At 37.7% G+C, this 18,021-nt stretch overlaps 1 protein-coding gene across 5 annotated transcripts in view; it reads right to left on the bottom strand.

The window, feature by feature from the left end:
* The window catches only part of ATL2 (atlastin GTPase 2), a 70,395-nt gene that overhangs the window by 10,940 nt on the left and 41,434 nt on the right, over positions 1 to 18,021 (bottom strand). For all 5 annotated transcript variants that reach the window (XM_017515326.2, XM_017515327.2, XM_037733784.1 and 2 more), the window contains exons 3-9: positions 11,586 to 11,720; positions 11,243 to 11,347; positions 8,011 to 8,061; positions 7,318 to 7,374; positions 5,489 to 5,581; positions 2,910 to 3,048; positions 1,967 to 2,094 (exon numbers count right to left, since the gene is read on the bottom strand). In XM_017515326.2, coding sequence (XP_017370815.1) covers positions 1,967 to 2,094; positions 2,910 to 3,048; positions 5,489 to 5,581; positions 7,318 to 7,374; positions 8,011 to 8,061; positions 11,243 to 11,347; positions 11,586 to 11,720 — 708 coding nt within the window. The remainder of the gene's footprint in view (positions 1 to 1,966; positions 2,095 to 2,909; positions 3,049 to 5,488; positions 5,582 to 7,317; positions 7,375 to 8,010; positions 8,062 to 11,242; positions 11,348 to 11,585; positions 11,721 to 18,021) is intronic.

The raw sequence follows: 18,021 nt of genomic DNA, 5'->3' as shown, positions 1-18,021 counted from the left end.
AAAAAAAAAAAAAAAATTAAAAAAAATCGAGGCTCCTCAAAAGACTAAAAATAAAACGACCATATGATCCAGCAATCCCACTGCTAGGTATAAGCCCAAAAGAAAAAAATCAGTATATAGAAGACACATCTGCACTTCCATGTGTGCTGCAGCACTATTCACTATAGCTACGATTTGGAAGCAACCTAAGTATCCATCAATGTACAAATGGATAAAGAAATGTGGTATATATATACAATGAAGTACTATGCAGCCATATAAAAGAATGAAATCCTGGTCCAGGCACAGTGGCTCATGCCTGTAATCCCAGCACTTAGGGAGGCCGAAGCAGATGGATCACAAGGTCAGGCATTCGAGCCGAGCCTGGCTAACAAAGTGCAACCCTATATCTACTAAAAATATAAAAAATTAGCCAAGCATGGTGGCAGGCGCCTCTAGTCCCAGCTACTCGAGAGGCTGAGGCAGGAGAATCACTTGAACCTGGGAGGCAGACGTTGCAGTGAGCCGAGATCACACCACTGCATTCCAGCCCAGGCAACAGGGCAAGACTCCATCTCAAAAAAAAAAAAAAGGAATGAAATCCTGTCACTTGCAACAACATGATGGAACTGGAGGATATTATGTTAAGTGAAATAAGCCAGGCACAGAAAAAATGAACTTCACATGTTCTCACTTATTTGTGGGAGCTAACAATTAAAACAACTGAACTCGTAAATACAGAGTACTAGAACGATGGTTACTAGAGTCTAGGAAGGGTAGTCAGACGGTGGAGGTGAGGCAGAGATGGTTAATGAGTACAAAAATATAGTTAGACTAAGATCTAGCATTTGATAGCATAACAGGGTAATTACAGTCAATAATAACTTACTGTACATTTAAAAACAACTGAAAGAGCATAACTGGATTGTCTGTTACATAAGGAAGGGATACAACCTTGAGGTGATGGACACCCTATTTACTCTGATATTATTACACATTGTATGCTTGTATCAAAAATATCTCATGTTTCCCGTAAGTATATATACTATGTTCCCACAAAAATTAAAAATTAGAAGTAGCCAGGTAAGGTGGCTCACGCCTATAATCCCAGCACTTTGAGAGGCCGAGGTGGGTGGATCACGAGGTCAGAAGGTAAAGAATATCCTGGCTAACACGGTGAAACCCCGTCTCTATTAAAAATATAAAAAATTAGCTAGGTGTGGTGGCACGTCCCTGTAATCCCAATTACTCGGGAGGCTGAGGCAGGAGAATCGCTTGAACTCAGGAGACGGAGGTTGCAGTGAGCCAAGATTGTGCCACTGCACTCCAAGCCTGGGCGACAGAGCGAGACATCGTCTCAAAAAAAAAAAATTAAAAATTAAAATAAATTTTAAAAAATTCATTCATAACTAAAGAAAGATAATATGAGAGTGACTATCAAGTATCCAATAAGTGAACAAAAATATACTCTTAGTTAAAACTACAAATAATACAACCTTCCACAATGGTCTTGTTCTGGCAGGTATGCTATAAAGACTGGAGAAGAACAGAGGGAAAAAAAACCTATGAACACTTTACTTGAACTCAGGAACCAATATAAATACTTTCAGCTGTTCTTATCAAGTCCTCAGAACTCTGGGGAGTGTTTTCATGAGAACTTAAGATGTAAAATTATGCTTTCCATTCTTATCATCATTTACAAATGACAGAGTAGCATTATAGCACAATGAATGGCTTGTTCTCTCCGTATCTGAGATGGAGAAAAAGTAAGATAAATTAAATCACCATCCAGGAGACAGAAATCTGCTATAATCTTTGAAATATCCTTAAATACAAATACATCTAATTCAAGGCAGAAAAAATAAATTACAAATATTACTCTTCTTTGCTTTAAAATAAAGACAAGCAATTTCTTATACATACAGATGAGTTTTAAATCAACTACGTTTCTATCTTAGACAAAGTCGTTATTTAAGAGCTCACCTACCTTAAAATATTCTACGAGATCTCTACAAGTGACTTTAGATCCACTTATCTCTTTTTCTACCAAATTTTCAGGGGCAAGCAGCAAAGGAACCAGATTTCGAAGCTCTCGTTTAAAGTCTTCATCAATATCTGGAGAACACAAAATTGAGCAACATATTAGTCCAAAAAAATTAAGTTCCCACTGGTAAGATTTCATAACATTCTGTTTTATGAAATAAGAATACATGGTATCTATTACTGAAGTGGATTCATTTAAAAAAAAAAAAAAAAAAAACACCTCATCCAACATGCCGTATCTCACAGGAAAAAATATAATCCCCCCACTCTACTAGCTCATTTTCCCCAACCCCCAGTAACAGTGCTGTTCAAGTAATGAATAAAACATAAATGTGTGGATTACCAAGGCAAATTTCACATTTAGTATTAACGAAAATGTCCTTTTCAAAAGAGGCAAACAATTCACAAAATTGTATTAAATTTTACTACTAGATTTTGTTTCACCAGCCATACTATAAAAGTTTTGTCAATCCCCAGGCATTCTGCCATCACACTCAAAATAATCTCACAACATAAATAAACATACTATCACTCCTGAAACAGAGACTTATTTAAAATATCTATCTGATTTCATCAATATAATAAAATGATAAAGCATTTTAGCAGACTGCAATCAGTTGAAAAGAAATGCTCTCATCAGCCTTCGGAATTTTCAGGACATCAGTGCTCAGCAACAGACATAAAATAGGTTAATCAATAGGCTAGACAGCTGCAAATAAATCAATAGAATGCTAGAGAAACCACAGAGCATTACAATCACAACATGAACAATGCATCCAAACATTCTCCAGTAACAGACAGGAAATTTAAGGCGTCAGGTATTTTCTTTAAAAACTTTCAGCCTCTAATAAGTAAGTTCTGATTTTAGCAAGAATGGGAATTCCCACCTTTCAATCTCCCATCAAAACTAGGATTAGTGGCAACTTTAAGACCAGGATGTGGCAAAAGGAAGCAACCAAGATTTGAGAAACAATTGTGTATGTGCTTCCTTACATTCTGAAGCTCTTCATGTTGATTTTGTTTTACCTGAGGGCAGAGGGAGACAGGTGAAGTTGTAAACAGCAGAAAGAAAATGTTTTAACAAAAAACACAGACAGACTCACATGCATGCACACTTAACTCAGATGCTACTCCAGAGGAGTCTATTTTTACAATTACGAAGACCCATTTCTGACCACTTTGTTAAGACTCCCACATCTTCTTTTCTTTCTTTTTTTTTTTTTGAGACGGAGTTTCACTCTTCTTGCCCAGGCTGGAGTGCAATGGCACAATCTCGGCTTACAGCAACCTCCACCTCCTGGGTTCAAGCGATTCTCCTGCCTCAGCCTCCTGACTAGCTGGGATTACAGGCATGCGACACCACACCCAGCTAATTTTGTATTTTTAGTAGTAACGGGGTTTCTCCATGTTGGCCAGGCTGGTCTTCAAACTCCCGACCTCAGGTGATCCACCCACCTCAGCCTCCCAAAGTGCTGGGATTACAGGCGTAAGCCACTGCGCCCAGCTGACCCCGTATTTTCTTCAACCAAAAAAGATGTTTTTCCTAAGTAAGCTGCTTGGAATAGCACAAACTACAAATAATATAGTTAATCGTAGTATCTAACAACCTAATAACAAGTTATGGCTATGCCTTATGCACCAGTAAATAAATTAAGAATTTAAAGTACTTACAAGAGCAACAAAACAAAAACAAAAAAAAGCATAAATTTGCCTACAAATAAAGAGTTTAGCCCCTGAGCAAAGTAAAAGCTAAGATGAAAAATTACAGTCCAATACAGAGAACCTTAGAAATTTGTTAGGATTTCAGGTCTCTTTCAACATGATTATTTATGATTTATGCTAGTTATGATAATTTTGAGAAGGGAAACTGCATGTATTGGGGGGGGAAATCTTAAACTTAGAAACATTTTAAATAACTACTCATTTATCCCAATATGACTCACATGGTCTCCTAAACACTCTTCTGAAAAAGAATTTTAACAAAGTATGTGCTATTTATAATAAAAACCTGGAAACTACCTAAATCTCCATCAACAACAGAATGGAAAAACTGTTGTCTATTCATTCAATGGATACTATATAGCAATGAGAATAAATGAACTAAACTATATGCAACAACATGGATTAACCTCAGAAACATAATATTAGGCAAAAGAGCTAGACTCAAACAAATATATTCTATATGTGATTCCATCCATATAAAGTACAAAAACAACGGCTGTGAGGAGTCAGGATAGTGATAGAGGGTTTTGGGGGAGGGTTGGTGTATGGAGGTGGGTACTTCTAGGTCCTGGCTAAATGGCTATGTTCAGTTTGTACAAATTCATTAAGCTATACACTTATGATTTGAGCAATTTTTTGAATATATATATAACATATTTCAATGAGAAGTTTAAAAACCTTCTTGTCTTTGAGTTACGTAATTCTGTTATGTAATTATAATTATTTAGTATGTCTATTGTGCTTTGTGTTCATTTCTTCTGAACAAACCAGAGACAGAAAACGCTGATGACTCAAATTATTTCCAAAAGTGGTGTCTGGAAATGCCTTTCAAATAACCTGAGAACGTTGAATTGGTTTTAGCCTCATTTTAAAATTAAAAAAAAAAATTAATTGAAAAAAATCTTTAAATTTTAAAAATTGTATCATACCCCAAGTCTTTAACGTGGTTGAAAACCCAAACGCATCATTCCCATAGACAAATGAAACCTTACTAACCAAAGGGAGCACCCGCCTACTTATGAATAAAGGGGTCTTTATGTATCCATTGTGTATGTGAGTAAATGGGGTAGTCTTTAAGTATCTGACCTGCAGGTTACCCAAACTGATATGGTTTGGCTCTGTGTCCCCAAATCTCATCTCAAATTGTAATGCCCATGTGTCAGGGGAGGGGCCTGGTTGGAAGTGATTAAATAACGGGGGCAGACTTCCCCCCTGCTGTTCTCGTGACAGTGATTTCTCACATGATCTGGGTGTTAAAAAGTATATGGCACTTCCCCCTTCATTCTCTCTCTCTCTCCTGCTGCTTTGTGAAGAAGGTGTTTGCTTTCCCCTTCACCTTCCACTATGATTTTAAGTTTCCTGAGGCTTCCCAGTCATGCTTCCTGTTAAGCCTGTGGAACTGTGAGTCAATTAAACCTCTTTTCTTCATAAATTACCTAGTCTCAAATAGTTCTTTAGGCAGTGTGATAAAACACTAATAGGTAAGTACTTCCATGGGAGGGGGCGGGGTACCTTTAGGAATAAAGGATCATGATCCTTAATTTTGATTCAAGGGTACTGTCTTCTTTGGTAGGAATGCAACCACTTTACTTTTCATCAACTACAAACAGAGCCACTTGGGCTAACCTGGAATACTTTATTCCAACAACATATAGATACTGCTAATGTGAATAGCAGTCCAAACAGCCCACCTCTTCACCTGGCTTGGTGCTTATGCTCTCCTCTTTAGAAAACAGGGTCTTACCTGTAATCTTTTTTCAAGAAATTGCTTTCCACCTTCCAAACCATATGAATGTTCATAAGGATAGCTCCAATCTCGAATCAAAAACATTAATGTCTGTACACAGAAAAAATATAAATTGTTTATTTTACAATAAAGTTTACCAAAAAATCACAATTCTAGCAATTGAAGCCTACTTTACTCTCCTAAACAATCCTGATCAAAAGTTATAGTAACCAAATGGTCAGTACTGCTCATGGTTATATCAAGGACCCACTTAAACAACATTCTTATACCAAGCAATCGCCACCATTGGATACCTTCATTAAATATAAAGAAAGAGTCACCACAAGCAATAATACAGGATATTTAAAAATGAAAAACAGGTGTATCAGGACACACAGATCATAATTTTAAATCATGGTTGTGTAAATACAAGACCAACTAATTCTAGATGGCTATCTAGACTGATTATAGATCTGGTGTCAATAAGGACATTTTCACAGGATGTTTTTACTCAAAAAGGGTTAGGTTTCTCAACCTGAGCACTGCTGACATTTTGAGTCAGTTAATTCTTAGTTGTGTGTGGCTGTCCTGTGTATTGAAGAAAGTCGGACCTCATTTCTGGCCTCTAGGTGCTAGATGCCAAGTAGCACTAAGCTCCCCCACAAAACTGTGACAACCAAAAATGTCTCCAGGCATTAGCAAATGTCCCCTGGGTGGCAAAATTACCCCAGTTCAGAAAAAACTGATAGGCCAAATAGGGTGTATTTCACCCATATATCCAAAAATGAAAGCATAATCTGCTCAACTACTTAATAAAGGTGACCATTCTAGGCAGACAAGAGTGAGACAGAATCAATGTAAACCCATTAAGACTAGCAATCAGTAGCAATGCTGTCATACAGGAAGGGCTTCACACACAATTAGGAGCAAACATGGTACAGTCATGCTCTCCTATTATAACTGCAGCTCACCAAATAGTATTAATGGCAACTTATAAATTACACCTTCAGCCAGGCGCAATGGCTCATGCCTGTAATCCCAGCACTTTGGGAGGCCGAGGCGGGTGGATTGAGGTCAGCAGTTCAAGACCAGCCTGGCCAAGATGGTGAAACCCATCTCTACTAAAAATACAAAAAAAAAAAAAAAATTAGCCAGGTACAGTGGCTAATTGCAGGCACTGGTACAGTGGCCAGTGCCTGTAATCCCAGCTACTTGGGAGGCTGGGGCAGGAGAATCGCTTGAACATGGTAAGTGGAGGTTGTAGTGAGCCAAGATCATTCCACTGCACTCTAGGCTGGGCGACAGAGCAAGACTCTTGTCTCAAAAAAAAAAAAAAAAAAAAAAAAAAAAAAAAAAAAAAAAAAAAAAATTATTTTAAAAAAAAAAAAAAAAAAAAACACATCACTTCCTTCAAAAAATAAACTATCTGGAACTTTTCTATATAAAACCAAAATAAAGATTAACAGAACTAACTACAACTTGTAGTAAGCCACAAAAAAAACCTGTAACAATCTGAAGTTATCACATATTTAAAAAACTGGCATGACTGTCTTATATTTCCTATTGTCTTAAGTTTTAGAATAACATCTATTTAGAGAAACATTATTCCCCTTAATCTAAATGAAAGTATTCAGAATTAGCCTAGATTAATTTATTCTATTTATCCTGTTAGCCTATTACTGGTAAGTAAGCTGATGACGACATTACCATAAGTTAATTTCAACTGCACTCAGTCTGTTGCTAGTGATGAGTCTGTTGTAATATCCTGGTGTCTCCAAAATTACAAACTGCGGTGGCTTCACAACTTCTCACAGGCAAATCTTTAAAATGTTAAAATACTTATTTACCTGAAACGGTTTCTGGTAGATTTCTTCCATCGCAAGTCTTCCATACTCTGTAAATAACTATTGAATCGAGTTAGTTAAAATAATGCCTCTAAAGAGATTGAAAGAAGACATGTGTTAACCTGTTCTACATCAAGGTTCCAGGTGGCAGAACCTTTAAAACCATTTGAAAGCCAAACATTTAATTTTCTAACACACTAAGTATATACAAAATTTCTTCCAGTTAAGAAGTCATACATCAGTTTAAACCCATATAACATTCAATTGTGTTATCAGTATTATAGGTTTCCAAATGTAAATTCACAATAAAGTGAGAATTAAATTTTCAACACTTGGCACATTTTCTCTAAGAAACATGTACTTGCAGCCGGGCACAGTGGCTCATGCCTGGTAATCCCAGCACTTTGGGAGGCTGAAACAGGCGGATCACCTGAGGTTAGAAGTTCAAGACCAGTCTGACCAACATGGTGAAACCCCGTATCCACTAAAAATACAGAATTAGCCAGTCTTCACTAAAAATACAAAATTAGCCCGGCATGGTGGCACATGACTGTAACCCCAGCGATTTGGGAGTCTGAGACAAGAGAATCCCTTGACCTTGGGAGGGGGAGACTTCAGTGAGCTGAGATTGTGTCATTGCTCTCCAGCCTGGGCAACAAGAGCAAAACTCTGTCTCAAAAAACAAAAAATACGTACTTGCAAATGTTGAAGATCATCTTCTTGAATATTCTGAGACAGATTATATACCTGTTAAAACAAAATTTATTTTGTTTTTTATTAGTGTTTTGTTCTGAATACCCAGCTTGTATATAACTTTAGTTGTGGAAACACAGGTCATTTTGTACCTCAGCGCAAAGGAATCATTTAACCACTATCTTGATGAGTGACATGTGAAAAGGATTTTCTCTTTTTCTTAACAATAGTCAAGATAGAATATTAAGGAAGAAGCAGTGGTGGTAAAATATGTAAAAATCATGAATATGTGTATACTCATGGTCTAAAAGTGGGAGAAAAACAAGTGTAATATCTAGTAGGTTTCTTTTACTCCTTCTCAAAGCTCTTTAAGTTATGATATGATCTTTTCTTAAAAAAAAAAAGTATAGGTTATTTCCACCACCATTTTTCTAAATTAGTGAATGTAAGGGGCAATAGTTTATAAAAATAATTCCTCCCTGGTACAATCAGAGTATACAGTTACTCAGCGGGTGCCTCGACTACCATCAATTCTATGTGGTTCTCTTTTTACTCACAATCATCAGTTTACTTACTCATCAGTTTTTACTTACACTCAACATGACGATTTTACTGGCCTGTGGAAGCTAACAGAAATAACAGTAGGTGGCACTCCTGCTCTTTCCAGAATTTTTAGGAGGCAACTAGAGCTGATAAAGGAGGGTCTAAGTATCTTCAGGAAAGGGGGATTTTCATCCATTAATTCTACGACAGATCTTTAGAAGGTAACCTACACTGTCACAGGAGAAAAGTGGCCATCAACAGATACCACCTCTGCTAAGAAATAACTTACATCTTAGGAACCAGGGTGACTCCAAAGACAGAACAGTCTGACAGCAAATAAGTGATACTTTGGCTAAACCTCTTCGAGGTCAAGAATATAGTCAATTTAGGCCAGCAATCCTAAAATGATATTCTTAGCTACTAGTTCTAAACAAGAATTTAAAAAGTAATTAATGGCTGAGGTGATTAAACTTTAGATTTAAACATAAACCCCGACACTATGACCAACCTATGTGTGCCTTTGCTTTCATTGTCAGGGCCAGGTTGCAAACAGCAGAGAAGGGGATTTATTTAACTTAGATCATTAGTACTTAGCATACTGTCCTGTATGTAACAGGTGCTCAGCATGTATTTGTTGAAGAAATAAATAACAAGAAGATAAAATTATCACTGATCTATCAGTCAGATACCTTACATAAGGAAAGAAAATTACCCTCCCTCAAAGGCAAGAAAGAAGACAATAATAATTTTAATCTTCTTGGTATTTATACTTTACAAAGCACTTTCATATGCATTATCTCATTTAAATCTCATTTCTGACTACACACAACAACTGCATGCGAGATAGGCAAGATGAGTAAAACTCATTTTACGGACAACAAAGTGGATGCGCAGCTTTAAGTGGCTGTCCAAAACCAGGTCTCTTACTATCAAAAAGTTGAATAAAGAAACAAGAAAGGACCAAGGGATAAGTTTTAAGACAGAGAATTCCCTCTACAGCCAGCTAACCTGAGGGGCTTCTGCTTGCTTCAAGGAAACTGCAGTTGTGCCATCTTGCAAGATCAGAGAAAAAAAAAGAGACTCAGAGGGTCGCCAACAACATCTAGTGGGTAATGACAAATGTCCCAACCCATAATAAACTGAAGTTAAGTTGAAGAGAATTCTTCTTTTAGCTCATGTTAATAGCCAACCTCCTTCCCACTCTGATGGCTAGGTACTTCAAACTGAGGAAGGAGGGAAATGGGAGCTTAGAGAGACAAGTCATATGTTCCAGACATTACTGGAAAGCATAAAAAATATCCAAGACACTGTGACAGCATCACCTATGATCCACCACCAATAAGAACAATTTCTTATCTTGGGAGGATCACATACCCATTTTTAAAAAATATTTACAAATATATTTCTTGATACACCATCATCAGCTGGGCCTAACCGCCATACTTCAATAATTCATTTTTCAGAGATGTATCAGCCACAGTTGATCTCAGTAAAGAAAAAGTAAAGAAATACCAAATGACATGTGGTGGTTTAATTCAGTCTAATCCATCTAAATTATACAGAAAAGAAATGGCCTAGCCTGAAGAAACTAGAATCCAACAGAACACCAAATACAATTTGAATATAAGTGAAAAAGAGAAGGAGTTTTATCCCTTTCTAAATGAAGCAGGTGCTAAAAAGCCTGTTTATTATTATATTAAATTCAACATTAATTAATTCTTCTGTTTTTATCTCCTTTAGTTCAAATAACTGAGTACCAGTTGTTATAGATATGGAAGAGAAAACTAGAATTCTAAACTTAATTACTTGGGTTTTTTGACAAAAAAAACAAAAATGTACTCTCCACATTACTGTGTCTGGTAGCCATTTGACTGATTTCAATTACAGATAACATGTGATATCTTTTCCTTTAAAAAAAAAAAAAAAAAAAAGTATATATTCCATAATGAAAAACCAAAGAGACTGGTTGTTGGTTTACTGTATCCTTTGTAACTATCCCAAAATTTTGCATCCTAAGCCAGAACACCATGCGTGGAAATGTAAATAACCAATAAAAAATGTAAATAGCTCTCAAGAAATGTAAATAGCTCTCTTTAATCCTTTTTTTCCCCTTCAATCAAAAGGCATTTTGCCAGGACAAGGTGGCACATCCTGATAGTCCCAGGTACTCAGGAGGCTGAGGCAGGAGGATCACTTCAGCCCAGGAGGTCAAGGCTAGAGAGTGCATGACCACACTCATGAACAGCCACTGCACTCCAACATGGGCAACATATTGAGAATCCACCTCAAAAAACAAAAACAAAACGGCATTTTCAAGAGAGGCCAAATGCCGAGTGTGGTGGCTTAACGCCTGTAAACCTAGCATTTTGGGAAGCCAAGCCAGGTGGATCACCTGAGGTCAGGAGTTCAAGACCAGCCTGGCCAACATGGTAAAACCCCGTCTCTACTAAAAATACAAGAACTTTGCCGGGTGTGGTGGCAGGTGTCTGCAATCCCACCTACTTGGTAGGCTGAGGCAGGAGAATCGCTTGAACCCAGAGGCAGAAGTTGCAGTTAGCTGGAGATCGTGCCATTGCATACCAGCCTGGGCAATAAGAGTGAAGCTCCAGCACAAAAAAGAAAAAAGGAAAAAAAAAAAAGAGGGGCCAAACAATTATGTGAACTGATCAAACCACTTAATCTTGTGTCTCACCTGGACAGAGCTAGTCATAGTGCTCAAAGCAAACACCGTTGCACAGTCTTTGATAGTTGACTGGCTATCAAAGGCACCCTGGGTATCCATAAGCAGCACAGCAACCTAGGAATTCGAGAGTTTAAAATATTTAGTAAAACAGTTGCCAAAAATAACTATTAAAAAAATCAAGTGATAAATCTGAAAATCAGTAAATCAAGAAAAATACTTATATCTCATACATTTGACATAACCCATATGTTAAAGTTATCAAATAATAATAGTTCTGTGTTGTTTTGATTTTTAATATCAGAAAATAGCCCAAGAAAGAATACAGGGTAGAAAAGTATAAACAAAATTTTACTTTAGTTCCATTAGGTCTGTCAATCACAAATACTTCATTCCAAACTTGTATGCCTGTTGTTTCTCTTTCACAGCCACCTCGCCATGTAAAGCCTGTCAATGGCTCATTGTTTCCACCAATCCAACTTTGAGAATCCTGTTAAAGTCAAAGATAAATGTAAAATAAAACACGATTAATAAATAAAAGAAACCAAAAAAATCACCTATTCTTTATTTTACAGACAGGGAAGCTAAACTCAGAAAGATAAAAAAAAAAAAACACTGTAACATACAAAGCAGTCCTTAAATCTCAGGTGGGGTTCTTTCTCTTATAGAGATGTAGTCTCCAAACGTGCATCTTCTCAAATCAGATCACACTACTACTCTCTAAGCTACCAAAGAAGTGGGGTCATACTCACTTTCCTCCTTTTTAGAAAGATTTCCTGGCCAGGCATGACAGCTCATGCCTGTAATCCCCAGCGCTCTGGGAGGCTGAAGTGGGCAGACCACTTGAGGCCTGAAGTTTGAGACCAGCCTGGCCAACGTGGCAAACCCCATCTTTACAGAAGGAATACAAAACTTAGCCAGGTGTGGTGGCGCACTCCTGTAGCCCCAGCTACTCAGGGGGCTGAGGTTCAAGGATCACCTGAACCTGGGAAGTTGAGGCTGCAATGAGCTGAGACTGTGCCACTATACTCCAGCCTGGGTGACAGAGTGAGACCCTGTCTCAAAAAAAAGAGAGAGAGAAAGATTTCCTAAAATGTTTAAAATCACAGAAAAATCAACACCAATTATTTTACCATCTTCTTACACAGAGAAGCAAAACTATGTTCCAGGTAGAATGACTGTCAAAACAGCACTGGTCTCTTAGAATGGCTTATATTAAGAAGTTTTCACACTGCCTTCATTTCCTCTTTAAAAAAAATAATCAATTTTAGGCTGGGTGCAGTGGCTCATGACTGTAATCCTAGTACTTTGGGAGGCCAAGGTAGGTGGATCACCTGAGGTCAGGAGTTCGAGACCAGCCTGGCCAACATGGCAAAACCCCATCTCTACTAAAAACACAAAAATTAGCCGGGCATGGTGGTACACACCTATAATATCAGCTATTCAGGAGGCTGAGGCAGGGGAATCCCTTGAACCCTCGAGCGGACGTTGCAGTGAGCTCAGATCGTGCCACTGCACTCCAGCCTGGGCGACACAGCAAAATTCTGTCTTAAAAAATTATATATCAATTTTTAAAATAACCCCAAGACATATTTGGAACCTGGTTTAACCAATCCAACTATTTCAAATGCCTTTTTTGAAACCACCAGGAAAATATGAACCGAGACTGGTTATCTCGTTAGATCATATTAAATTAGGGTAAAGATTGTTTGGTGTGCTAATGATACTGTGGTTAAGAAAAAAAAAAAATAATAGAGTCCTTATCTGTTAGATAATCAAATATCTGTAATGAAAGGATATGCCTGGCATTTGCTTTAAAATATTCCAAGAGGTGTGGGGAAAAGAGAACAGATAAGCCCAGCAAAATGTTGACAGGTACATTGGGGTTCATTATACAATTCTCTTTATTTTAGGATGTGCTTAAAATTTTCCATAATAAAAGGTTTTAACTAGAACCACAGGGCTAAATTGTTATTATGAAATAATACAAAACTTAATACATAAGGTAATTTATCTAGAAAATTAAATCTGGGGCATAATAAATGATTTCCTTTGACAGCCATCAAGATCCCTATACTTTAGGATACTTAAAGCCCATATAACCTTTATTCAATGTACCCCCCAGGAAAAATTCCCTTGTTTCAGAAATACTTCTAATAAGCTTGGATATCTAGTCTAAAACAAACTGAATTAGGAGTGGAGAGATGTTTAAGACAGGACCAATGAGGGATGAGGCAACTGATGAAAAGCAGATACACAGCAGCAAAAATAAAAACAAAATAGTGTCAGCCAGGCATGGTGGCTCACACCTATAATCAATCCCAGCACTTTGGGAGGCTGCGGCAGGCAGATCACTTGAAGCTAGGAGTTCAAGACCAGCTTGGCCAACATGGTGAAACTCCATCTCTACTAAAAAGACAAAAAAAAAAAAAAACTTAGCCAGGCGTGGCGGCACATGCCTGTAATCCCAGTTACTTGGAAGGCTGTGGCACAAGAAATAGCTTAGACCCGGGCTTCAGGCAGGTTGCAGGAGGCGGAGGTTGCAGTGAGCTGAGATCGCACCACTGCACTCCAGCCTGGGCAACAGAGAGAGACTGTCTCGAACAAAACAAAACAAAACAAAGACAGTGCCATCCAGACCATCACCTGACACAGCCTTAAACTTCAAATTATCTTTAATTATTATTCCACAAAACTCCCATCCCCAGTAGGCCACCAATCCTATCAATTAGAAACTTCTCTAGGATTCATTTCTTTTTCTTCATTTTTCAATACCTTCAACTTAAGTATCTCATCTCTGCTGGTTATAAGGCTGTTACCTGAGACAATTCCATTCACAGTATACATAATGGACTTGTGTTTTAGGAGGCACTCTTCACAGGAATCAGAAGATAACTGACACTCCCCGGCCAAGCAAAATGGTGATCCTGCCCCTTGACTACATATTTGGATACTTTGTATTGGTCTCTACACACCTCCTGCTCTATCCACTAACCCGTTTTTCCCACAGTCACTGAATGTTCACAAGAAATGTAATCGTGCCACTGTCCTGATAAAAAGTCATCTATGGCTCCCCACTACCAATAAGACTATCTGTAGATCTGCTGCATAACAATCCATTTTTTCTTTTCTTTTTTTGAGACAGGGTCTCACTCTGTCACCCAGGCTGGAGTGCAGTGGCACAATCAGCACTCACTGCAGCCTCATCCTCCCAAGCTCAAGCAATCCTCCCACCTCAGTCTCCCAAGTAGCTGAGACCACACCTGGCTGATTTTTGTATTTTTTGTAGAGACAGGGTTTCACAGCGTTGCCCAGGCTGATAACAATCCATCTTTAATTTACTCTTATCTATGCTCCTGATATTCCCCGAAGATCTCAACACACATCTTCCTGATTCTACCATACCAAAAAAGTTACCATTCCCCAAACGTATATGTAGTTTTGCTTAGCTATACCTCTGTTCTACCTATTCTCTGCCTAGACTCAGTCAGCAGTCAGGAAACTTCAACTTTTCTGTACTCTTAAAGTGTATTATTGATACCGCATGGAGTTACCTTTATATGGTTTTGCAGTTCTTGTGTGAGTCTCCTGAGAGCAAAGGCTGTAAAGAATCATCTTTGTTCACCAAAAACTGCTCCTATCAAAGTGCTTTGCACTGTTCTAAGTTCTCACATGCAGAATATCATTCCCACACGTCAAAAAAATTTAAAAAAATTAAAAATAAAAAAAAATCTGGTACTTAATGAATTTATTATTTGTAAAAGTTACAGCCTACACAAATAACTTAAAATAATCTATCCTCTAAGAGAACTCTGGTTTTACTCTACATTTTACTAATTTCTATCTCCTCTACAAGAAGGTAAGTTTCATGAAAGTTTTGTTTGTTTCATTCTTACAAGTATTCCCAGCACAGAGAATAGTGTGCTTGGCTTGTAGTAGGTACTCTAAGTATTTCTTAAATAAATAAAAAATTTTACTTACAAACTTCAATGTACTCCCTTTTGTGCATGAGTTATAAATACAGAAGAAATATGATCTGTTATCATTCCTAGAAACAATACAATTACATGAAGAAGACAGTAAAAATAAATGTTTGAAAGTATAGATGACTGAAATCATAGGCTTATATGTTTGCTAACACCCTCATCTAAAGAAATTTTAAAAAGAGTTGGTGTCTCATAAAAATCTATGTATCATCTTTTCTTAGGTTACCTTGTAATAGAAATGTTTTTAAAAATACTAAACTGATTAGTCAGCAAAAGGATGAAAGAAGCTGAGTGTGGTGGCTACACCTGTAATCCCAGTACTTCAGGAGGCCAAGGCAGGAGGATCACTTGAGCCCAAAAGTTCAAGGCTGCAGTGAACTATGATGATGCCATCACACTCCAGCCTCGGTGACAGAGTGAGACCCTGTCTCTATTTAACAATAACAAAGACGAAAAATAAATCAGAGAACCTAATTAGTGTCTTCAAAACTAATACAAGTCTACAATTTCCCTAACATAGTGAACTCTGATAGCTTTCATAAAACAGAGTCATTCATTCATTAAATATTTACTGAACCTCTACCATGTGCCAACCATTTTTCTAGGGATGCAGCAGTAAATAAGAATAAACATTCCTGCCCTCAATGAGAATTTTAGTGGGAGCTACAGGTAGCGTTGCTGATAACAGACCCTATCTGCTGTGTTAATTTACTAAAAGCAAACCTAAAAACTCAAAAACACTAATCTGATACTACTTACTGCTATGGAGACAAAAGCCTCAAACTCGGAAATACAAAAGTAATCCTATTCCACTAGGAATATAAATTAAATAGGAAAAAAAGAAGTACTTAGAGAATAAATCTCAATTGCAAAAGGCAATCTGAAATCACCAGGAGTTCTTTTTTGAGCTGGGGTCTCACTTGCTATGTTGCCCAGGCTGGTGTTTTAACTCTTGAGCTCAAGCAATCCTCCTACCTCCGCACCTCAGCCTCTCAAAGTGCTGGGATTACAAGCGTGAGCCATGATGCCCGGCCTGAAGTTTAAGTATAATCAGATAGTGAATAAATACAGCCTTGCCAAAAAGATGTTCTACATAATATAATTATTAGCAATAAAGAAAACTTACCTAAACAGTAAGAAACAAATTCATATTTCACCAAAGGAAAAGTACATTATCTAGCAACAAAGTGAAACAACTATGTAAACATTTATCTGGTTAGAGAGAAAGAAAAAGAGACAGACAGACGGGGTCTTGCTCTATCGCCCAGGCTAGACAGCAGTGGCATGGATCATGGCTCACTGTGGCCTTGACCTCCCAGGCTCAAGTGATCAAACAAAGAGTTAGCTGTCTTGCCAGGCCTACATGTATTAGAGCACACCCGCTCCTGATTGCTGGCAAGCTGACTCCCTTTCACAGTGGACAGGCTGGAAGAATAAAGGTTCAAACAGAAGCCATAAATCATCTCAACTAAAAGGAATAAAAAGGATGAAATTAAGATTCAAATAGTGCTACAATAATAAGCGAGATCCTCCCTAGTTGCATGGCACTCCCCATGCCACCACAAATGAAAATCTTCATCTGTATAAAACTAGTATCTATTCAGGAGACAGGTTATTAACACTCAGCACCCAAACTGATGGACAGGATAAATACTGTACACATTCTAGCCACCAACTGTATTTACTATTTTCATTTGAATATGTGAGAACACTCTGCAAGTCCTGGAACAAATTATAAAACATTTGACTTTAAAATAGTTTAAAACTGTCTAACATCTTATCCAACCCCGTCCCCATCCATGTCCAACTCTTCCCTTCTGGGGCTAGACAAATCAATGAAATTATGACTGACCCAAGTCATGAGCCCAGACAAAGGACAACTCTAACAACTTAGGTACATGCTGAAGAGGAATTTAATATGTTTTGATAAAAGGTTCTGCTTAAAAAGTGTTTCTGACTTTGAAGACACTGTGCTAAATGAAATAAGCCACACACAAAAAGACAAATATTCCGTGATTCCACTCATACGAGGTGCTTAGTCAAATTCATAAGGACAGAAAATAGAATGGTAGATGCCAGGAGGAGGAGGAAATGGGGAGTTAGTGTTTAATGGGCACAGAGCTTCAGTTGGGGAAGATGAAGACGTTCTGGAAATGGATGGTGGCAATGGCTGCACAGCAATGGGAACAGACTTGATGCCACTGAACTGTACACTTACATTACAAATGACTAAAGAGGTACATTTTACGTTATGCATATCTTACCACAATTTAAGAAAAAAAAACGTACCCTTGAAAGCTAACAAAACGGAAAGGGCAGATACCTTTTGTAATTAAATTGAGATGTGGCTTGGTCTTCCATTGGACTTCCAGTTTCAGCTTTCTCATGTAAAAAGTTTAGAAGTCATCAGACCCATCTTTATAACAAGAAAAAAAGCTGAGCAAACTGAAAAATCAATAACTCTCCTTTCTTAGATCAAAGAATGGAGGTCACAGGTCTAACCACCTCTGCAAAATCATGAGAAACAAACTAACACAAAGGATCATGAGTTGAGGTCGGCTTACCAGCAACTGGTAGGAACACTTAAATGGCAATTTGAATAAACTGTCAAAAGCTGAGAGTGAACTAGTTTAAGAGTGAAAAACCCCTAGAGGCTCAGTCTTAGCAAACCCCACATTTTCCCGAATTTTATCTCAAAGAACTTCACAAAGTTCTCAAAGTAAAAATGGAACAAAGGTTTCTCATGACTGACAAGGGTATAACCACTACACACACACACACACACACACACACACACACACACAC

Source organism: Cebus imitator, unplaced genomic scaffold (assembly GCF_001604975.1).
Source record: "Cebus imitator isolate Cc_AM_T3 unplaced genomic scaffold, Cebus_imitator-1.0 Scaffold547, whole genome shotgun sequence".
Lineage (NCBI taxonomy): Eukaryota > Metazoa > Chordata > Mammalia > Primates > Cebidae > Cebus > Cebus imitator.
This window is presented reverse-complemented; position numbering and strand designations above follow the sequence as displayed.